This window comes from Biomphalaria glabrata, chromosome 13 (assembly GCF_947242115.1).
Source record: "Biomphalaria glabrata chromosome 13, xgBioGlab47.1, whole genome shotgun sequence".
Taxonomy (NCBI): Eukaryota; Metazoa; Mollusca; class Gastropoda; family Planorbidae; genus Biomphalaria; species Biomphalaria glabrata.
The window spans coordinates 3859856-3884782 of record NC_074723.1 but is presented as its reverse complement, the minus strand read 5'-3'; the positions used below and the strand labels follow the sequence as shown (position 1 = coordinate 3884782).

At 32.8% G+C, this 24927-nt stretch overlaps 1 protein-coding gene across 1 annotated transcript; it reads left to right on the top strand.

Annotated features, from left to right (window-relative positions):
* Nucleotides 1–1185: 1185 nt before the first annotated feature.
* On the top strand, nt 1186–24264 carry LOC106061327 (exosome component 10-like). The gene is made up of 22 exons (XM_056008747.1): nt 1186–1354; nt 2553–2686; nt 2949–3069; nt 3442–3546; nt 4505–4664; nt 5039–5096; nt 5689–5764; nt 6422–6556; nt 8089–8208; nt 9531–9721; nt 10821–10977; nt 12084–12232; nt 13057–13219; nt 14297–14429; nt 15153–15259; nt 16334–16399; nt 16888–16926; nt 18290–18386; nt 19304–19479; nt 21420–21672; nt 22653–22726; nt 24047–24264. The coding sequence occupies exons 1-22, from the start codon at nt 1277–1279 to the stop codon at nt 24134–24136; spliced, it is 2682 nt and encodes an 893-aa protein (XP_055864722.1). The 5' UTR covers nt 1186–1276; the 3' UTR covers nt 24137–24264.
* Nucleotides 24265–24927: the final 663 nt, after the last annotated feature.

Here is a 24927-nt window from a genome sequence, read left to right as displayed (position 1 = left end):
AGATCTATATTTGTGTAATTACCATAAATCAGTGATGCTCGAAATACGGCCCGCGGGCGAGATTTGGCCCGTGATGTGGTTCCATCCTGCCCGCCGAATCGTTGGCAGAAAGTGTAGAAAATTTCCATTTCTCCCAAAAAAAAAAAGATTTATATAATATAAGTATCTTTACCTACTTACGTTAGGCCCTCACTTTTCTCTGATTCGATGGATTGATACCAAGACCTTTAACGTGTGTACTTTTATGAAATGGGAGAGCTGAAGAAACTGCAAGTGGGCTCTGAATTTAGAATCTAGCAGGAAAAGTGAATGGATCTTTACTTTTTGTGTGTGTGTGTGTGGATAATAATATTAATATTTGATTTGTAAAGAAAGTGTAGCTTTTTTAAAAGCAACAGCATATAAATGGCATTATAAAACAAATATGACGCCATTCTACCTGTGAGCTGTGAATAAAGATGGTTAAACAACTAAGAGATTGCGGAGAATCGATGAGAATAGTGACCAAAATGAGAAAACAAAAATGAGACCATGGCATAGGTAGCTATAATAATATTCAGATTTTAAGTAGAGACGTCAAGCCATTTTCCGATGCATACAATTAGGCCAAAAGATAAACTTCAAATATATTCCATTAATCAATGTAAGTAATAGAATCACAGGTTTGAAATAAAATTGTTTCAGGTCAATTTCATTTCGTGTTTGTACCTTTTCGGTCATGTGGCCCGCGACACGAGTGTTGGAAATTAAAATTAAATTAAAATGTTGAATTAGGTAATCATCTTCTTATATAATACAGACGTTACTTCAAAAAAGAAGATGATTACGTCCTATGCGTCATGCATTTAGTCATGCATAATGACTTAAATTCTGCCAAGTCACTGGTTTTCCTGACTAGCTCAGGCAACCCATTCCATGCTCTAATAGCACTAGGGAAGAAGGAGTATTTGTACTAATTTGTCCTAGCACATGGGACTTCTTTTCTGAAGTAACGTCTGTTTTATATAAGATAAAATAAGGTTGGGCATCAATGTCGTAAATGATTCTGACCGTGGAAAAAAAAAAAAATTGGGTCATGGGAACAAAGTGGTTGCCGCTCCTGATCTATATAAATCAGAGGCCACAGATGAAATCACACACCTATATATATTTTAAATATTAATTTTTTATTGATATAATGTACCAGCTCATTTGATTTTGTTTCTGCAGTGTGGTGTACACTGAAAGTCGGTACTAACTTATTGTTTACACTTCATATAAAATATTATTTTAAAATATGGATAGACCTAGTGACACGAATCCGAAACCAGTGACATCTTTTTTTAACTTTGCAGATGTTAATGATTTCTCACAGGTGAGAAAACATAGATCTAGATCTAATAAATAATAAATGAGGAATCGTGATAGAATAGATCAGATAGATCATTAAATTATTTAAATGACAGACCTCAGGAGGCTCAGACGAGGCTCAGAGTCACTGTCAGTCAGGCTCAGACAGCTGACAGTGACAGATTATCATCTAAAAAATAGAATCTAGATTAGATCTAAATTCTAGATTTACTAGATTAATTCTACTTTCTCTTATCAGAACTTATCATCATTATTATCATTATTATTTTATAGATAATTTCTATTTCTTATTTTCTAGAGATTACTTGATTAGAGTTAGAGATCTATCTAATGTCAATGAAATCTAAAAAAAAACTAATGATATGATTATTATGATATGAATTATCATATTATGAATATGATATCTACTAATAGTAGTACTATCTACCTATTTGACCTGTCACAATAATTTAAATAATTATATGACAGTGACAGTATTAATTAATAAATTACAATTACATTCTAAGATTTTATTAGTTCTACTAAATAAATGAATTTAACAGATACTGAGATAGATTCTAAAATGATTTTGATTATTGTCAATATTTATATTACTTATTATTTATTTATTACTAGATCTACTACTAGACTTAACTAGACATGACAATGTTATGAATATAAATAGTGATCTAATTCTAATCTAGCAAAAATCTAGCCTACTAGTCAGGCCTAGTTATACAACATAAGTCTCTCTCTAGCACTGTACTCTCTAGTAAAGATTCTAGGGTCACAGCAATTTAATAAGCAAACAACTACCAAATTACTATATTACAATTTACATAAACTCTTAGTCTTAGTTATTAGTTAGATCTAAAATCTAATCTTAGTCTTAGTTACTAGTATCGTAGTAGATTCTAGAATAATCTAGATCTAGAACTAATTTTCTAATTCTAAGAATAAGTAGATCTAAGACATTGGTCCCAAATCACCCCAATAGAAAGAAAACTATATGCGCAGTTCATCTCATGTATTGGTCTAGTCATATGAACACTCCAACATAACAATGAGAATGATGAAGAAGAAGAAGAAGTAGTTTGCCCAGTGTTGAGTAACAATAGCCATCTCAAAAGACAATTGCATAATTTTTTTGTAAAGCCAATAAGCACAATACACAACATTGTATTAAAAAATTCAAGTTTTATTGCAAACATTTTCTGTTTCAGCACTCACTCAGAGCTGTTTTACAAGCAACCAAGAGTTCCAATGATTTACCTATAGGGGATGACTTTGACTTTTATTCTACTTTCCGAGCAGTCAGAGATGTTTTGGATATTGAAGGTCAAAGAATCTTGACACTGTATGTAGCCTAAATTGATTTGATCTTTACATTTAGCATAAAAAGATATATAATAAAATATATATACATATATATATATATATGTGCATTTTTTTTTAAAAGTTTGAAAGCTCAACTTTTACCAGAAGACATTTTCTGGTTGATTTAAAACATGACATTTAGAGTGTTAAAAAAGAATAGTTTTGTAGTTATATATATATTCAACCATATAGATCTATATAAATATGTTATTTATATATATTTTTTTTGTTTATGTTTTAAGGTTGCAGCGGCTGCTTCGACACCAGAATGTGAAGGGAAATTTATCTCACGGTGATGTTTTAGAACTTGAAGAGCAGTTTGATGTATTGATGGACGCTAATGATCAGATTTTAGAGCGGGCTGTAAGTTTTCTTAGGAATAGCTTTTATATAAAATATATATGTTTATTATAAGCCATTTTGAATGGGAAAAATTACTTTCAAAAAGTTTTAAATGTGTTTGTAAAAAATGACATCAATTGGGTTTTGAATTGTATTTATCTTTTTCAGTAAAATTGTGCTAAAACAAGGTTTGAAATTGTGTTTTTATATTTTTAAAAAAAAGAAAGAAAGCATAAGGTGGCTCATGTTTCAGTCTTAATAGGCCAAGATACAAAATGATATAGGAGTATTATTATTATTTTTTTCAATACTCTAGTAAGATTTTGATATACATAAAAATATTTTGTAGTTATGCTTATCTTTAAAAAAATGTATAATTATCTTTCCAATCAGGGAATTCTTCTTGACGAAGCATCAGGAATCGGCAAAGAACAAGCTCAACTCATCATAGCAGCAACTTCAAATACAACCACAAAAACTTCTAGTTGGAACAAGAAAGTATTGGAATAGTTCTTATATTGATCTAGTTTAATCTTACTGTTTGTATTCTTATATTTATCTAGTTTAATCTTACTGTTTGCATTCAAACTTATGACCCTAATCATGTGTTAGGAATCAGAATTTTGTTTCAAATTCTATTTGTAAGTAAGTAAATTACCTCTTTCAGACCTTGTAATCTATGGGGCAGATCAATTTCTGTGGTCCATAATTAACAAGGGTGACATGTGGCCATCACAATGACCAATCTTTACTTTATCTTGCAGAAACATAACCTAATAAAATACTCTTGAAGATAAAAATGAATTTCTTGTGGTGAATGCTAAAGAAAATTTGGATAGGAATTTTTTTCTTCTTACTAGCTATTAAAACAAGGAACGAATTGCCTGAATCAGGCAGGATATCAATAACTTAACCTCTAGCCTCTAACTAACACAAACAACGTCTCTGTTCTTTGAAGTTAATTCTCATGAAGGGCAATCTGTAATTTAAAATGACCACTTCCAGATGATTATCCAGTAGCTCCTTTCAGATACCATTATAACCAGACTGACATCCAGGGGCTAGTCACACTGCAAAGTGTTATCAATACCTGCCAATGACCGATTGCAAATTTCAGATTTGTCTTTTTTATTTAAATGTACAATTTTATTTTAGTCATTAGAAAGTTAGAAAATGGAATCTAGTCAAAATAGTTGACATATTTGTCATTTAGTCTCTTGATAACAATATCCTACCTTAATTTAAATGCATTATTATTGTACATAGTAATAGACCGAAATTGTGTTTGCCATAAGTAATTAGAAAATGTCTATCCTGCCCATAGTAATTGACAAGAAAGTGTCTAACCTGCCTTTAGTAATTTACAAGAAAATGTCTGTCCTGCCTATAGTAGTTGACAAGAAACTGTAATTGCCAATTGTAATAGCGATAAAAATGCATTGCCTTCCTATTCCAGCCAACTACTGACACCAGCAAGACCAGTGCAGCTTATCGTCTGATGACTGCTAGAAACATTCAAAGACCACAGTTGAGTTTTAAAGATAAGATTGATAATACCAATCTGCCATACAAACCTCAGATCCGAGTAAAGCCGCATGCCCTTAAATCTTTAGAAGGTAACATTCAAGTTATTAACATGTTTGAGTAATACCTACTCATAATTTATATTTTTTATTTTATTCACGTCTGCAGTTGTAGTGCTTAAGTCCCTCTAAGTTCTTGATATTTCAAAAAAAACAACAACATTAAGTGGTAAAGTAAGTGGTAGTTGTGTTGACCCTGTGAGACCCTTGTTAACAATTGGTCAGAAGCAGGCAAGCTTAACTTGATTTGCTTTGTAAATCACTAGCTCTGGTATGGACATTTTTTAGGGTGCTGTTATTTTGTGACAAATTAAATGCTGAATCTGTCCTAGTTTTAAGGTCCTACAATAGAAACAATAAAATGATGAAAAGTCACTGTCAAATTATTCTTTTTTTTTTTTCTTTAGAAAGTTTACAGCTGCCTGAAAATGTCAATTTTGAGGATACAGAAGATCCTCATTTTAAGTAAGTTGTGAACATTTTCACTTAAATACAAAACAATCACAATAATTTAACTACAGTAGATTGTTAACTCAAATTAGGTTTCTGAAAAAAAAAATTTAAATGGTGAAAATACACACTGGGAAAAAACTCATTAAAATCCTTGTACCATTCACTGTTTTTGTTCTGTAATTTAAATTTTTTTGGTATCATTTATTTTAATTATTGTTTCATAAAACATTGAAAAATTATGATTACTTTTGATTATAAGATACATAAGCAACTAAATTACTAAATAATTTGAAGCTTTTTTTTTAATAGTTTTCATTTAGCACCATATTTCTAGAATTAACCTCCATTTTGTTTTTGGGGTTATTAATATTATATCTTATTAAGTTAAACTAAGTAAATTAGCTGTTGGAAGTTTATGAGATATATAAGCAAGTAAAGTACTAAATAATTTGAAGCTTTTTTTTTTTATTTTCATCTAGTGCTATATGAAATTACACAGATATATCAGTGTGTGTAACTTGTTATTGAGGAATAAAGTTTTATTACAATTATAGGCTAATGTTGGTATTTTGATATATTTTTTATTTTGCTGTAAATTCTGCAGTTACCCACATCCATATTCCTATGAGCTGGAGTCTTTTAGTCCAAAGCAAGCTTTGTTAGAGCCAGTGGTTCCCAAGGTTGGTGACTTATTTCTTAAACTGTCAGCTTAGAAAAAATAATGGCGTTATGATGCATACTTGTTGCCTATAATATGGCAGCTCTCATCACACCTGCCCCTTGATTTTGTTGTAGGGGTTGCTGTGACATTTGGCATAACCAAATCCCTCCACTTTTTCCAGTCAGCGCCTGTTTTTAGCTGGATATCAAGAAAGGCCAATCCATTCTTTTACCTTGCCCAGTCAGCTGAAGATGCTGAAATAAGTTTTTATTTCTTTTATTGATACATTAAAAATATAGCAAAATAATGGGCAGCTCTGATCAGAGCATGAACCATGGACTCTTTGACTCAAGACTCAACATTGCTGCCTAGCAGAACCATCCAGATTCCACCCCAAAAAAGTAGTGTTCTCCAGTGCTGCACTTTGCTAACATTCACTTCATGCTATTGCCATAAAATATTGCACCTTTGTGCTGCCATTACATATGTAAGATTTATGAATCATTTATGGTTTCAGCACTGAGATTTGTATTTAATTCTGTACAACATTTTTGATGTGTTATAAAAGCATTAATATTTTTGTAGCCTTAGTTGGGAGTTAGTGATAATAAAGTACATATTTTGTTGGACTGTTTTTTCTATATAGCTAAAAGAAAATGTATTTTGTTATAAACAGGAACCTGAGCCACTGGATGTGACACCATTGTTAGTGATCGATACCAAAAGTCAGTTGCTAGAAATGTTAGATCACCTTAAAACACAATCAGAAATAGCAGTTGATCTAGAGCACCATTCTTATCGTACTTTCAAGGTAAACTTTTAAAAATATTTTCTCACGTAATATGCCTCCTTCTGTTTTAGAAGACAATGGATTCGCCCAGATAAATCACAGGTTTTAGTTTCTTCTTGAGTCTGGGCAGAATCTGATATGATTAATCATCAAGCGGACTCTGGAGCAGCAAAGTTTGTTACAGTTTGTGCATGTGTGCAGCTGTTTTAGTGCTAATTGATAGTGCAGTTCTTTTGTCTAAGGCTGCTTTGTTTCTTTTGCTCTCAAGGTTCATACCAGCACACAGAGTCTCCAAGCTGTCTGATCTCGTGCTATTTCCTATCATACTTTCATGGATGCCTGTAGTTCTCATCACACTACAGTGGATCCCTGGACACATTGGCATCATGGGAAATGAAAAGGCAGATAAGCTATCAAAGGCAGGTTCATCTATGGAACAACCGGATAGAACTGATAACTACCTCACCCTAAGGTCAATGTTAGTCAACAATCACAAAGAGGAGTGGCTCAACCAATGGGCATCAGGAAACACAGGCAGAGCCATGTACAAAGAAATGACTACGCCTAACAAACTGGACAGTATTAACTTCCTCCCCCGCAAAGAACAATCTACAATCTTCCAACTAAGAATAGGACACACACCGCTATTAAATTACCACCTGAACAAAATAAACTCCACACAACTCCCCCTTTGCAGACACTGCTCCCACTCCTTTGAAACCGTAAACCATATCCTCTTTGAATGCCCCTCCCTAATCCACCTTAGGCAGACCCTACTTCCACTACAGCCCAACATAACCAACACCCTGTATGGCAGTGCTGAACAACTGAAGAAAACAGCACACTATTTTTTCCTTGGCACAGTCTGCAAAAGAGCTCACAGCTCAGCAGCAATAAAGCTGGCTAGAAGAAGAAGAAGTTCTCATATCTCACAGACATCTCTATAGGTTAGTGTTGGGCAACCCTTAAGTCTGATCTTGATTGGAGATAGCAGATGCACATTATGCGTTACAGGCAGCACAAGTGAAGCTTTTTAATCTATGCCCTTTATGTATGTATGTTGATCAGCTCTCACTGCCATTACTATAAAGGAGTAATTGACTAGAATTTTGGTTGCTGTGGTCAATTACGCATTTTCCCAGACAAGTTTTTAGAGTTTTGCCATTGCTATAGAACCCATAGTTTTTCTTTTCTTTATTACTGGGGGCTAAACAAATATGTATATTATATATGTATATATGCTATGTGACAGTATTTAAAATACCTTATAGAAATTAATTCTTTCTTCTCGTTTGTTTGCTAGAAATTCTAAAAACAAATAATGGTCATACACTCAATAGCATGTTTATTTGTCATAATATTTTGTGCATGCTCTACTACTTATTAATTAATAATTTGACCAATTTAAGGAAGCAAGTTTAGACATAACACAGTGTTGTTTTTAATAATTTTTTATTCTAACCAGCTAAACCTATGGAAAGAAACAAGAATTTACACCATGAAAAAAGCTTTAATTAATTTTTTTTTAATGTGTAATTGAAAATGCTTTACAGGGTTTAACCTGTTTGATGCAAATATCTACCAGACAAAAGGATTACATCATTGATACATTAGCATTACGGAATGAGCTTTATTTAATAAATGATGTCTTCACAGATCCCAGTATCACTAAGGTTAGAGTCCATATTTATAAATAGTTACATATCATATAAGCTTGTTATCAAACTATCTTTTTAAAGCAAGTAGTTTACCTTTTATTAGGAAAAATATCTTTTACTTTGTATTTATTTTAATTTTTTTATTGAGAAGTCTTTCGAACCTTTTTTTTTTTTTTTTGGTAATGTACTAGGTTAAGTTACTGGTCTTATTTAGTCATAGGCCCCTAAATTTTTAACATAAACCTGACTTGTTTGGCATCATCATGCTTAACAACTTTCCATTGATTTATATTATATTTATTAAAAAAAATTAAATGGGAATATGTTTGATTTGGAAGATTAAGGATGAGTGCAGTGTTTTACATGACTATTGTTATGCTTCAATTAAAAATTTCTATCTCATGCGAATTCACACAGCTGCTCGGCTTTTCCAACACTCTTCAAATAACTGAATAATGTTTAGCAAACATTTAAAGCATTTGTTTACAAGGGAAAAACGGTCATCGAGTCTTCTCTTTATGGCGTCTCTATTCTCCTTCCTTCTAGCGTCTCTAAACATGACATATTTCCTGTCTAATTCTATCTACTCTTTTGGTCTCAAGATTAATACTCAAAAAATACTACTATTATATTATTATAGCGTTTATATAGCGCTACTTTCATGCTTAAAGCATGCTCAGAGCGCTTTGGTCCAATCTCATTTGTGAACCAGTGGGGGGAGGGGGCATCTAGGAGTTGGTTTTCCGTGCTGCCTTTAGGCACTCAGTAAACGCAACTCTGCCTGAGTCGGGTGTCGAACCTCAAGCCCCCTTCTAGACAAGCCAGGTTCAAGCGCACTTAGCCTCTCGACCACACTTCCAACTATAAATATATATCATAACACTGTGCAAACCCAGTTGTGACCTGCTTATCTTTCCACACCTGATTCAGAGAAGGCCATTGTTCCCTATGTGTCTATTTAAGTTTGTCTTCTACAAGGGCTTAACTAAATATGGATATACATATATTCACTTTGTGACCATTACAATGACCAACCATCTATATATTCCTAATACACACAATAAAGCTGAGTAGACTTAGACAAACTTGATGTTCATGTGGCTTTAATCTTCATCCCTGGATTCAAGGGTCACTTGACCACCTATTGCTTTTTACTGTTTCATAATAGTTTCATTATAACCTTAAGTGAATCAAAATCAATGTCAGGACTACAATCCTTCAGAATTACCTAACATTCTTTATCACCTGCCTAATACTTTCTTTCATCACTTGATTTCATCACTTGATTTCATCACTTGATTTCATCACTTGATTTCATCACTTGATTGCTTTTGAAGGTGTTCCATGGTGCAGACTCTGACATCCAGTGGCTGCAGCGGGACTTTGGTGTTTATGTGGTCAACATGTTTGATACTGGACAAGCAGCAAGAGTCTTGGGGTTTTCAAGGTTTTCTTTGGCCCATCTCATGATGAATTACTGTCACATTGAGGCAGACAAACAGTTTCAGTTGGCTGATTGGAGAATCAGGTATCAGCTCTGTGGTTTATTTATAAAATGTGTATACACTTTATTTGCTGGACGAACTGTCGATGGTACTTTATCCTCAAAATGAAGATTATAAACATTAATTGGATCAAAAATATGTTTTGTAAATAAGAAATATCCCAATTTTTTATTTCTGCTTTTTTCTAAACAATATTTTTCTTCTTCCTGGCTAGTAGAAATTGAACTCAATTTATGGTTTTACTTCAAAAGAAAAAAAGTTCCTTTGTAGGAACACTTAGATGCACCATAAACTATGTGTGTATACAAAACTAATTTTTGCTTTGCATCAGTCAGGAAGAATACATTACTAAAATAGGTTCACAATGATAATTTTTCTTGTGCCTGCAATTTCAACACATTTTCATTAATCTAATATTACACCGGGTAGAAACTCTCTTAGTAAAGAAAAAAAAAAGTAGTTTCCCTTTCGGACCTTGTGCTCTATGGTGCAGATGATGTAAAGGTCATCTGTGTCCCATGGTTAATGAGAGTGTCATGTGGCCTGCACAACGACCTACTGTCTTTACTTTTCCCAGCTAATATAGAGCTGGGTGGGCTCAGAGACGCCCTAAAGATCCCGAAATTAAAAATCCCAGTCTTCACCAGTCTTCCCTTCAGTTTCAAAGCCAAGCCCTTCACCACTCAGCCACCACACCTCCTATAAACTCTCGTAGTTGCCTTAAAATTTGTTAATTGTTTCATGTTCCAGGATCTGTTACATTATTGATTGAAATAATAGGGTAGAAAATTCTGGCTCTATTTGGTTCGTCTTGATCTGTCCCTTAGTCTTTTGGATGGTTGGGACACCACACATGACAATCTCTCTCCATTCCTGTCTGTCTTTTGTCAAGATGAGAGTCTCTTTAAGTTGCAGGCCTGTCCATTCTTTGACATTATCTAGTGTCTGCCCCTCTTTCTTTTCCCTGGTACTGTTCCCTGTAGAAAGGTCTTAGCAATCCCTGTGGTGGGTGTGGCAGGTAAAAGCTAGTCTATAAATGTATAGAACATTAAGTGTAAATTATGAAGAATACATTATACCATTTTGATTTCCTGTCATCAAGTTTCAAAATAATTTTCACAGACCATTACCTGCAGAACTCATCAATTATGCAAGGGAGGATACTCATTATCTTCTGTACATATATGACATGATGAAAAATCAACTTCTAGAAAGGGGCAATGCTCAGAAAAATTTGTTGTTGTCAGTCTATGAACGAAGCAAAAATGTAGCTGCAAAGGTTTGTGGTTATTTTATGAAATGTTAGACGCACCTATACAAGAACCATTGGCTTTTTGCTCAAATTTGCTATGTGTACATTAATGTTAACATTTACTATATTCTTTGTTTATTTATTTACAACATTTCTGGCATCTTATTTGGTTGATGTAGACTTATAAACTATACATTTCAGTTACTTTAAGAAATTTATTCTAAGTTTGGCCAAATATTATTTCATACATTGGAATCAACTTCAATATATCATATTCTTTGTAAAAGAAAACAAAGACATATAAATCATTAGTGTTGAAGTTAGGTGGATTCATATTGTGACCTCTGCAACATAAACATGGTGTCTTGTGATTGCTTCCTCCTAAGTCCTTTTTTCAGACCTTGCAGATCTATGGGGAAGATGATGTAAATGTCATATGTTTCTATGTATGTCATCTGTTTCTGTGAATGTCATCTGTTTCTATGAATGTCATCTGTTTCTATGGCAAATGATTAATGAGCAGGAGGATGTCATGTGGCCAGTTTAACATACAAACTGCCTTTACCTTTCCCCAACTAATGCTAGTTACCCAGTAGAGCTTGGTAAACTCAGGGTTGTGTTTAAGATCCAGAAATTAAAAATCCCAGTCTTCACCGAGATTCAATCCCTGGATCTCTTGGTTCAGAAGCCAAGTGTTTTACCACTCAGCCATGACTCCCATCACTTCTTGTGATTGCTCAGCATTGTATAAATGTAAACTTCAGTTTTTTTTTCTCTTTATTTTAAATTTGTTTGTTTTTGTTTTTTAATTAAACATTTAACAAATTGATTTCTTTTACTTGTTATTAAATCTAATTATAGACAAAGCTATTTATCGAAATCCTTAGAATTTAAACTTTCGTTGAATAGATTAAACAATTTAAAATCTTGTCCGCGTTTCTTACTTCATCTCATCATTTTGTATTGCAATGTTATTGACCATGTCAACTAGTTTGTCAATAAAAATTTCAATATGACTAACAATGATTTGTACACAAACTGAAGAAACACTAGAGATCTCAATGGATTTATACATTAAAATATGTTCATAACCAGAAATATTAAGACAACAATTTTTTTTGTTTGGTCACTAGATTTATCAAAAGCCTATTTTCACACCTCATGATTACCTGGAGCTGTACAAGAAAAGTAAAAAGGTTTTCAACAACCAACAGATGACTGCCCTGAAGGAAGTGTATGCCTGGAGGGATGGCATGGCTCGCGTGGAAGATGAAAGCTATGGGTAGGTTTTGAATTTATTATACATTGTATAGGGTGGCACAGCTTCTGTGAAGGGTAACAGATATAAGTAGTTTTTGAACGAGTAAACATTTAGTAGGGAGTCAAAGTTTATGTGTAGGACAATATATGTGGGTAGTCTCGCTGTTGCTAACAGTTATTTATGCTATCATCCGGCATAGCCATAATAACATTTTTAGTGGCATTTTAGGCACCTGTTGCTCCAGATTTGTTATCACATTCTTAAACAATGAATATGTTCTATTCATCTTCAGCTGTGTGTTACCTAACCACATGTTGCTCCAGATTTGTTATCACATTCTTAAACAATGAATATGTTCTATTCATCTTCAGCTATGTGTTACCTAACCACCTGTTGCTCCAGATTTGTTATCACATTCTTAAACAATGAATATGTTCTATTCATCTTCAGCTATGTGTTACCTAACCACCTGTTGCTCCAGATTTGTTATCACATTCTTAAACAATGAATATGTTCTATTCATCTTCAGCTATGTGTTACCTAACCACATGTTGCTTCAGATTTGTTATCACATTCTTAAACAATGAATATGTTCTATTCATCTTCAGCTATGTGTTACCTAACCACCTGTTGCTCCAGATTTGTTATCACATTCTTAAACAATGAATATGTTCTATTCATCTTCAGCTATGTGTTACCTAACCACCTGTTGCTCCAGATTTGTTATCACATTCTTAAACAATGAATATGTTCTATTCATCTTCAGCTATGTGTTACCTAACCACATGTTGCTCCAGATTTGTTATCACATTCTTAAACAATGAATATGTTCTATTCATCTTCAGCTATGTGTTACCTAACCACATGTTGCTCCAAATTGCTGAGATTCTACCAAGAGAAAGACAAGGTGTACTGGCCTGTTGTAATCCTATCCCACCTCTTGTTCGACAGAATCTCATTGAGCTGCATAACATTATTTTACAAGCCAGAGAACTGGCTCCCACTAAGGTATATACTTTGTCATTATTGATATATAGATCCATAGTGAGAGTTGTCAATATTTATATATTTAGATCCATTTGAATTCCACTAAGTACACTTTGTCGATATTTATATATAGATTCATTTGACCCCCACTATGGTACACATCGTCATTATTTATATATAGATCCATTTGACTCCCACTAAGGTACACTTTGTCTTTATTTATATACAGATTCATTTGGCTTCCACTAAAGTACACTTTGTCAAAATCTATATATTAATTCATTTGGCTCCCACTAAGATACACTTAGTCATTATTTATATATAAATCCATTTGGTGGATCCCACTAACGGACACTTAGTCAATATTTATATATTGAGCTGCATAACATTTTTTAGGAGCCAGTCCACTAAGATACACTTTGTCTACAATAATTAATATGGGGATCTTGTGTCCTGTAAGTCATTAAAAGTACTTGAGTACTTGCTTTATGTATGTTTAATTGGTTGGAAGTGTTTAGGAAGTCTGTGAATTTTGTATTTGAGTACTTAGATTCTGTTGGGGGATTATATTGTGTCTGGAAGTTAAAGACTTGAAGTAGATGAGTGCTTGATTAAATGAATCTTGCTTCTCTATTAGTGACAAATGGTTGGAGTGTGAAATATTTTCAGCTTGGAATAATACACTTTAATGATCCACGGTTGAACGGCAATCCTGACAATCTCATCCTACTACTTAGTGTAGCAGCTTCCCGAACTTCAGTCCACCCATCTACAGGATGGCATCACTTAGGATAAATTATGGTGCTAATGTAATATACTTGTTTTACAACTTGATATTAAAGATAAGAGTGTTTTACTAGATTAGGTCTAAATCATTAACCTTTCACATACTGCTTTCCTAAAACACCAGCTTCATATACTTGCACTAGGAAATATAACCAAGATCATCCCATTATATACACTAATATCACCTCCTCATTAATTTTCAGACTCAGAGACAAGCCTTATTATTATTATCATCAAGTCCTGATTACTGGGCAATAGCATTTTAGATATAGTAGATTATTAAATTAAATTTTAATATACTTATATTTTAAGATTGAAAAAGTACCTGAAGTGGACCAACAGACGACAAAGATTCCAACTTTTGAGTCTAACAATCTGCTTTCTTGTCCTCATGATAAATCTCATGCAGATCTACACACTGCTGATATAGAGAAAAGAATTATGGGTAAATTTTTAACTCTTTGGTTTGATTTTTATTTGTACATTTATAATGATGAACTGCCACACTTAGGGAAAACACATCAACGTCGACAATAGTTATTAAAAAGAGATTACCTAAAATAGGTTACATAGCACAAAGAAGTTGTCTGAGGTAGCATATATTGATAATGTTATAGACATCCATAGGCTTTTACGTTTTGTTACACCAACATGGTATTGTAGAGTTTCTTGAAATCATAAGCTGACTCCCAAAGCCTTTTACCATATTTGGGTATAGCCACACAGCAGAGATTTAGATTCAGTTTTCCTTTTCCTGGGTGGGTAGCCCCAAGCTTACTGGTTAAACACCATTTGGTTGCCTTTGCCCCTTCTCTTGTCAGTGATAACAGTTCCGCTGGACCCAATATCTAAGCCATATGGGAAAGTCTTTTGAGATGCATGTCTTTCGAAGCATTTTGTAGGTAGTGGAGTGCTTATATCCATTACAACATCCAGAAATAACATTCTTATAGAGAACCATGATGATTTTATTAGCACTAACAATAATTACTGCAGTGCAAATACAGCCTTGACAACTATATTTAAGAATTCTCTTGAATGTTCCAAAAAAAAGACTAAAGCAATAAAGAGTGGACAACTTGAGATTTGGAATTTTGTTGATTGTTTCAGATGCACAATATTAACAAGATTAGATAGCTCTATGTAAGACTTCTGTTTCTTGTTTCAGAAACTGGATTAATCACAAGTTCCTTACAGGTCACAGCTGATCACCTGACATCAGTTATTTTAAAGCCAATGCCTGTCATCACTGCTTTAGCTTCCAAGTCATATAAAGTAAGTCATTTGTCTAGAAAAAAGTTAATTATCTTTTCAGCATTGGCATTCATCTTGGTGCTGTGTTTCTGTGTTCAACATGATAACTTACTGTGTTCAACATGATAACTTACTGTGTTCACCATGATAACTTACTGGGTTCACCATGATAACTTACTGTGTTCAACATGATTACTTACTGTGTTCAACATGATTACTTACTGTGTTCAACATAACTTACTGTGTTCAACATGATAACTTACTGTGTTCAACATGATTACTTACTGTGTTCAACATGATTACTTACTGTGTTCAACATGATAACTTACTGGGTTCACCATGATAACTTACTGTGTTCAACATGATAACTTACTGTGTTCAACATGATAACTTACTGTGTTCAACATGATAACTTACTGTGTTCACCATGATAACTTACTGTCTTCAACATGATAACTTATTGTGTTCACCATGTTAACTCTTCTCATGGTGGCCAGAAGCCTTCCTCCTTAGCATATCAAGAGGCATGCATGTTCTATCCCTTTGTGAACAGCATTTTTTTTTGGCTATTCTGTCTGCATTTTCTTTCAAAATTCATCCAAAATCATTAGGATGGCTGCCTGGTCGTGCGGTTTGCACGCTGGACTGTCGTTCAGATTTATCGATGGTCCCGGGTTCAAACCCTGCCCGCTCCCATCCCCCGTCATCCTGCGGGAGGTTTGGGCTAGGAAGTAATTATCTTCAACTCTGAAGGAACATCCGAAACATGTAAAACATTTTACAAACAAACATTATATATTCATATATCAATATACTTTTTTTTAATCAAAAATTTATTTCTGATTATTTCAAACTTAGTCTGCATTTTGCCTTTACCTTCTACTGAAAACTTTCTGCCTGCAGAATCGGTTGTAAAGCACACACATTTTTTCTTTAATGTATATATAGAAAACTCAACCAACTCTTTTTTTTTAATTTATAATCTGTTTTTGTTTTTTAAAGTTGTTATATGCTGTATAAATGCCTTCTGCTTGTTTTTTCATCTAATTATTTGAATAAATCTTAACTCATATTTGTGGCATTCTCTTTTAAAAGGTGGATGGCAAGTTACATCAATTAGTCAAAGATATTGAGGCCAGTTTTGTCAATCCCTTCTTAAAGGTAAGGAAGTTGACATTGAAGTATGCAAATAAATTGTGTTTTATGCAACCTACAAACTAAATCATGATTTAGCCTAAATTGAAACATTGACACACTAAATCTTGATTCCGTCTAAACTGAAACATTGACACACTAAATCTTGATTCAGTCTAAACTGAAACATTGACACACTAAATCTTGATTCAGTCGACACTGAAACATTGACACACTAAATCTTGATTCAGCCTAAACTGAAACATGGACACACTAAATCTTGATTCAGCTTAAACTGAAACATTGACACACATTTATTTTTTTTTGATGTTTCAGTTGTTCTCATTATTTCAGACCCATATAGTAGGACTGTCTTAAGTAGTCATTTAGTTGTTTGTAACATACATTCAAAGGCATCCATTCTTTTTTTTTTTTGCTGAAAATTTCCATTAAAATCTTTCAAGTTTTGTTCACTACATAATTAGCATGTAAACAATAAGAATTTTCTTTTTCAGTATTTACCAACAGAATTGAAAAACCCAACAAGTGTTCCAGTAAGTAGATGTATTTATACATAGATTCAATTTTTTTTTTGTCTATTTTATTCTTTTCAAACTCACCTATATATGTTAAAAAGCACTTCTAATCTTAACCAAAATGATAATTTTATCAAATCTAACAGAGATTAGTTCTCAAAATTATTTTATCGTCTGAAATTTTGTTATATACTGAGTCTTTTTTAGTAGGCACTTTTCATTACACCATAATTTTAATTAGAAATCTGTTGGGATTAATCTGAAAGGGAGTCATGCGAAGATTTTAGAAGGAATACACTTAAGATGCCCATGATTGTTCATGAGCATTAAATAGGATTATAATAATTTAAAAAAAAAAAAAATGCATGGATTTTCGTTTTGAAGTTTTTGTTTTTGTGAGACATTTATATTAGGAACAAATAGGGTCGAAAGAAGTTTTTGTTTTTTTTAATGATATCAAAAAGATGGATACTTCTGAAAAACCTTTACAAGCACTAACTGCTTGCATTTGAAAACCTTAAGACTGCTGCAAACATCAATTTCATTTGTGACATACTTTGCAAAGGTCACTTTCTGATATTTAAAATGAGATAGTTTTCACATTCTCTAATCTAGATTTCAGTGATTATAAGTTGAGGACCATTTAAGTTTGTGCTTTTATGTAGTGAGCATCCATATTAACCCTCAATACGCAAGTGGTAGTTTAGCCTCTAAACATCAGAATTGTAATTCCATTTTGTATGCTCTCATTGTAAAACAGCTCAGCACTTTAAGGGTTAACTGTTGGTTTCCTATTAGTTAATATGTAATTCTTAAGTTTAAAAAAAAATGAAACATAAATATAGTCGGCCTATTAAACTATTTGAGAACAACAGTTTTTAAAACACTTCAGAATTATTTAACAACAAAAATGACACAAATGTGTTTTACTTGAACAATTTGAGTAATTTGAACAAAATACTAATATTGTTGAAAATGTGATACATTGAATGGGTGTGTTTTATAATCTCAAAGTTTATTTTTTGTTCAATCGCACATACATCATGTGGATTCATCTACAATGTCATCCGTTTAATTAATTTGTTGTTTTTTTTCTAATTTTCTTGGTTGAAAGTGCCAAAGCTGGCAATCAATAAACATGAAATACATAAAAGCTTTTAGCATTAAAAATTTTGTTCTATTTATTCTATTTGTATCTGTTATTCCGAGAAAACTATCCAGTCTTCTAAGATTTTATAACATAATAACAACACTTGTGGGTTCAAAGCTAAATTTTTTTACCTACATATTACCATCCATTAATAGGCATCACAACTTGTAAGAAAGAACAGCTACATCTAAGCAGTTCATTAAACACCCATTTTATAACTTTGTGTTACAGGAGAAAGAAAAGTGGACATTGAAACCTTCCAATGTTCCTGCAGCCAGCAAAAAGAAAACTGCGGAGATTCCTGTCACTCCTTTCACGCCTGAATATGGTCAGTAGATATTTAGTACATTATTTAAAAAAATGTTATGTTTCACATTACTTCTTAATACAAGTGTTTCTTTTTAAAATAATCTTATTTGTATATAGATGTTGATAGCTCATACTCATGGTTCTTTCTCTCTCTGTCTCGTTCTCTTTCTACATTCTCTTTGAATCCTTGTCAACAAGATATTTACCCATGAAAATTTAACATATTTATAGCAGCACTGAAATGCAATAATTTACAGAGTTCTATGTCACAATAAAGTCAACCTCTGACAAGGGTCACAACAATGTATTTTAGTATTTATATAGTTAAAGGGGAAGGGAACATTAGTCAAGATGGTTCGTTATAGTTATACAAGATTTATATTGCTAGATTGTTAGTTAAGCATAATATGTCATGTTAGAGCCATGATCAAAATTAAATCGTTATCAATCTAGTTTATGTATAATTTGAATCTAGTTGTTGTTACCAATCTAGAATTCTTTGAAGGATACCGATCATTTGACTACATTTGAATACTTAAGGATTGAAAAGAAAATTTCAAAACATACAATCTTACAAGAGACACACTGTTTTAACTACTTTTTAAAATCCATCGAATTTTATTTTTATAAGGATGATCAACATAGTCTTGAATGTTATATTTCATATCAATATGTTGTGGTATTGCAACACTGTAAATCATAGTATGCATTTTAAGTATACTTAAAAGTCATTTCGCTAATTTTATGTGTTCTGTTAGTGTAACTGTAGAATTGTTTATGATTAACTCTGTAGTATAAAAGTTTGTTTTACACTAAATAATGCTAACACTAAAGGTAAGGAAGGCCAAAATGATATTACTTACAATATTGTTGTACTTATACTAGAATTAGCTACTGATAGATTTCTTTTCTATATTTTGTTTTATATGTTTACAGTGCCACCTTCAAAAAGGCTTAAAACAGATGCGCAGAAAGAATTTAAAAGTGCTATCTCATCCAAAGTTACTTTCAAGACTACAGATCAGCCTGAGAGTGCCAAGCCAGTAAATGTTTCTAGAGAAGATAAGCTGGAAACGCAAATTGAGCGTAATATAAAAACATTAAGGCAGGAGGTAAATACTGTGACCATTTTTTTTTTTTTTTATTATTAACCTATTCACTGCTACTTGTGTTAAACTCCTCAACAAAACAAATAAAAAGTAAATCTAACTCCCAGACAAAAAATTTTTTTTTTAGTAATTTTGTTTTGTGGGGCGGGGGTAAAAAAAAAAAGGTTTGACCAGTATATATTGATCTAGAATTTAGGTGGCTACCTGGGTGTGTGGTATGCCACTAGTCGCTTCACACTGTTGTTAATTTGAAACATGCCAGTGTTCATTCTCTGCTGTCCTCTAATTTGGAACTTGGCGTATTGATCTTCACTTCTGAAGGAATCAGGATTAGATTTAGACCAAGAACTAGATCTTTTTTTTTTTCTAAAACTATTGAATAGAATCTGGTATAGAATAGATTAAATTTACAGATTTACCTAGATTGGACCTATTAGATTTATAAAATATGAAGATTAAATTATTCTGGAAATAACTAATAATGAATGCTTCACAAGCACTGGATGGCTGCCTGGTCGTGCGGTTTGCGCGCTGGACTGTCGTTCGGATTTATCGACGGTAGAGGGTTCAAACCCTGCCCGCTCCCATCCCCCGTCGTCCTGCGGGAGGTTTGGACTAGGAAGTAAACTATCTTCAACTCTGAAGGAACATCCGAAACATGTAAAACATTTTACAAACATTTTACAAGCACTGTGCAGCAGTGCCATTAGGTCCAGAGATCCAATTTTTGCAAACAACCTGCAACTGCCATGCATGCTAGCATGAAACTATGACATACAAGCTTCAATATGCAGTTTTATTGTTGAACATTCTTTCCCCACCTTAAAGCCTTGCTATTTATCTGGTTGGTCTTGCTTAAAAACTCAGCAGAGATTTAGCAGCTTTCTTACAGTTGCTTTTTAAAGCATTTTTTTGGTGGACTCTTGAGTAAAGTTCCTCTTCATTGATTCAGTTTAATAAGCAGTGAAACAAACAGAAGTGTAGCTCATACTCAGGAAGCATTTCAAAAACTCAGCTGCTTTTATTTTCAAACACTCATATATTACATATAATTGTTTAAGAGAGATGCTGCCACAGTACCAGTTAAAGCATTTATCTATCATGTTCTGACTGCCTGAACCAGATATAAAACTAGATGTCTAGTACATAAAGAAGAAAAGCTAACAAAAGTTCTTTCATCAAAATATAAAATAATTGTGCCTTGCATGCATTTTGTGTGTATGTGTACAGCAAAGCTCATGTAGTGTAACTAATTTGTAAAATTTTTTAAGGAAAACAGAGTACTCAATATAAATTCATTTCTACATATTTTAAAAAGAAGGCAGTAACTTTTTATTTGGGTCACTGCAACATGCCGGTTCACAAATGCGGGTGTAGAAAATTAAAATTTTTGCAAAGACTGTTCCCATCAATGCTTTAGAACAAAACTAAGCTTCTTAAGTTATTAATTTCTCTGATAGACCTTATACCCTATGGTATTGGCTGTTTTGTTTCACAAAATTTTCAGGATCTGCACACATCTGGGTTTTTTTACTGAAAAAATAATCACAGTGTTTCTTATCATTTGAACAAGACATGATGAACTCTGAGTAAAAAAAAAAAAAAAAAAAAACAGTAACTTTCTATCACATTATGCTGCTTAAGTAGGCTACCACAGTCTAGCACAATAGTTACTGGGTTAAAATGAACACTCCTTGAAAAGCATTTCTCTTGTAAATAACTCAAAAGGAGAATGCTTATCAAACATGCCCTTAATTTTGTTCTTCATTGTATTTCTTTAGGATAAACTTAGCTTTCAAGTTATGCCACTAAAAAAAACAACTTGTTATTTATATTTTATGTCAGCAAAGCTTAGTAAAGTCTTTCAAACAATTTGTTTAAATTGAGCACTAGATAGAAATAACTTGTTACATCTAATTTCATTCACTATTTCCTTTTACTAGATTGTTTCGAAGAAAAAAAAAGAAAAGAAAAATGACAAACAAAGAAAATTGGCCAAGGCAACTACAGCTACAGATGCCAGCTCAAACAGTGCTGTTGAGGACAGTGACGTTAAACCATTAATTCCAGCGAGCCCAGCAGACACTGTTCAAAAAGGAAGTGAAAAGAAAAAAAAGAAAAAGATTGCAGTTTCTGAGCTATTAGAAAACTTTGAGAGTTTTGACTACAAAGCAGCCGCGTCTTCTATAGCCAAAGGTAACATCAGCTTAGAACTTCCATTTCAATTCCTTTTGTATAGTGTATCTTTCATGCTATAACATTCTCAGTGAGCTCTGTTCCAAACTCTTCTGAGGGACGATGAGGTAACTGGCCACCTTTAGGCTATTGGCAAACTCAACTCAGCTCAAGCCCCCCGCGATAGGTAGCCGTGTGGTTTATGGCAATTAATTAATGATGCTTTTACAGAGTAGGGTCATTAATAGAAATAATCGATTGAGTTATACAATGTCTTATTCAGTACTTGTTTTTTTTTTTAACGCTGCTCTATAAATTTGGTATTAAATTTTGTGAAATATTATCTTCAAAAACATGATATATATTTATTATTATTATATATTTTATTATTTCAAGAAAATTAAGGAGGACTTTACTTTTATCATAAAACTTGTTCGTACCTTACTTGGTCAGACTATATCAACGCCACTCGTTGATCAAGTAACATGAAAAGGACCAAGATGCCTGTGTGTGTTGTCGCTGAATGAACTCTTTATGTTGTGTCTGTTCTATTGATGTGTATGTTTCTGTTGTGTTGTCTTTATATTAGAAAACAGTCCTTGTAATTACAGCAAATTTCCATAAGGATCAATAAAGCAGTCTAAGTCTTAGTCTTAAGATAGCATTGGTCTGTTTTCGTTCATTTGATTGTCATAACACTAACTTCCTTTATCACTTGTTTTCATGTATGCAGCACATGTTTCCACCAAACATTGTCAATTGATGTTTGTAAGGCATTGTTTACTTCTTTTATTTTAGAGTGAAAGTTTATGTTGCCAAAAAAAAAAATTGTTTAGTTTGGAAGAAAGTAATTTCTGTAAAGCTGCTTAAAAAAAAAAGTTTATTCTTTCAAGAGTGCAGAGAATAATAAATAATATTAGAGGTTTAGAATTAGAACTGTTCACATTGGGAAAGCACATTGACAGTAGTCTTTTCAACAAATGTAAATCTTTTTATTTCAGAGAACTCAAAGAAAAAGAAAACAGATGTGTTCAACCCTAATTTACCTTCACGCTCTGGAAAAAACAAGAATAAAGTAAGTAAAAATATTTGTTTCTTATTGTGACGATTGATCATTAATTTGCATCTTAGGTAAATATGAATAATGAATATTGAACTGACAGAAGAATATGCTGTTACTTAAGCAAGAAGCTGCAAAAGTCAATGAACCAGTTGTTGCTTTTTTATTTTTTTAATAACTTAAAATTTAATGAAGAAATTATTTCTTAATGATAAATTATCAATGAGACAAAAATTTATGCACAATCATTATTACAAGAAACATTTATTAGAATAAATTTTTCTTTTTATTTATTCATGTAAAATAAGTCAAATCCAAAGGTAATATAGAAGAAATATAGTAAATATTACATGAAAACAGAATTTACTTTGTGCACAGTAATAACAAATCTGGCTCTGATCTCTTGAAAATTTTATATTTTGGCAGTTGTTTGATTTTTCACTTATAATCATTTTAAAAAATAATCTGTCTACCAGACCTAGTACATAGTTGTTTGTTTTTCTATCCCATTGTCTTACCTAAAGCTGCTATAAAATAGACGTTTTGTGAAATTGTATCCATTAATAAAATTTGGTTTAATCCAGCTCATTATTAAGATGGATAACTGGCCTTGTGGTGTGGGCTCAGGACTGACGTCTCAATGGTCCCGGGTTCAAACACCACCCGCCACCATCCCCTCCTGTCCTGTGAGATATTTGGGTTAGGGTGTAATAGGAACATCTGAAACATGTAAAACAAACAAAACAGATGTGCATTTATCTGTGTAGTGGTTACTGTGTTTTACATTAACAAGCACAAGTATCTATGAAACACATTTGATTTCAACAAGAGGCACACTTAAGTAGTACTGGAGTAGTGTTACAGTTCTTGATTTACGGTCCACAAGCCATCAGTAAGTGATGCTGGTGATTGCTAGTCAAGTGTTTCTTTCATATTGTTAATATTACTTTAAAATTACACTTTGCTTGTTTTTCTTTCATGTGAATAAAACTACTCACTGCCCTTGTGCTTTCTTTATGGTTGGACAAAAGCATGTCAAAAGGATGGCTGCCTGGTAATGTGGTTAGTGCCTTGAACTGTCATCTCGATGGTGCTGGGTTTGAACTCTGCCCACAGCCATCCCCACCATCCTGTGGGAGGTTTGGGCTTGAATGTAATTATCTTCAATTCTGATGGAACATCCGACACATATAAAACAAAACAGAATTTATTTGCAATTCTCAATTTGAGAGCCACTGGCCTTGATATGTAATAGAAAAAATACATCAAATATAAAGTTTAAATAACTGTTTTTTTTTTTTCCAGTTTTTCATTTTCATTTTTTTTTTTATCTAGGTCAAGAAACCAAAACTCTCTGGTCCCAAAAGTAATGTGAGTTCTACATTTGGACCATCACCTGGCGGTCCTAACAAGAAAAGAAAATAATGTGTAATATTATCTTACAAATACTGTACAAATGTATGTCTATATAAAAAATATAAGCTTGTGAAATATAGTCATAGAGACTGTATCAACTTCTACTCAAAATAAAATGACTTAAGATCATTAGTGAATTCAATTAGTTTTTTTTTTTTTTTTTTAGTTTTTTTTTTTTTTTTGGTTCAGTTTTGGCTTTTTTGTAATGTGTTGATGCTCCTCACCACTTGTGCCGCGTGCGGACAGCGCCCATTACTAGATACACTTTTGCTTACGAGTGCTGCAAGAGTGCTGTCCCTGGTTTCTTTTTCAAATTTTCCCAGAGCATAACATGATAGCTATTATTCACTCCTACCTTTACCAAGACTTCAAAGTTCAGGTTTGCACATGGTGTAGAGCTCATACAAGAAAATGCATATCAAGTACAAGAACTTAGGGCCCCTTCTTCCTAATTAAATAGTGAGGCTAAAGCAATTGGCATTGAAATTAGTGCTAAAAAAAAAATGATTTTTTTTGTTAGATAACCCAAGATGTTGCTTTAAACTAAAGAAAAAAAAAACAATCATTAGAAGTTACTAATTTAAATAGCTCTACAAAACCTCGTGTGATGTTGACATCCTCTGTCATGATTGAATTATAGAAAAATCTGGAACAGTAATATCGGCTCCCAAGTAGAATTAAAATTTAAACGTATTCTTTGCTGGGTTTTATTTTAACTCTTATGTAGTTGTAAAAGTTGGACACTTAACGATGAGGCTGAAAGAAGAAATTAAGAGTAAATTATAAAATTCTAGTAAAAT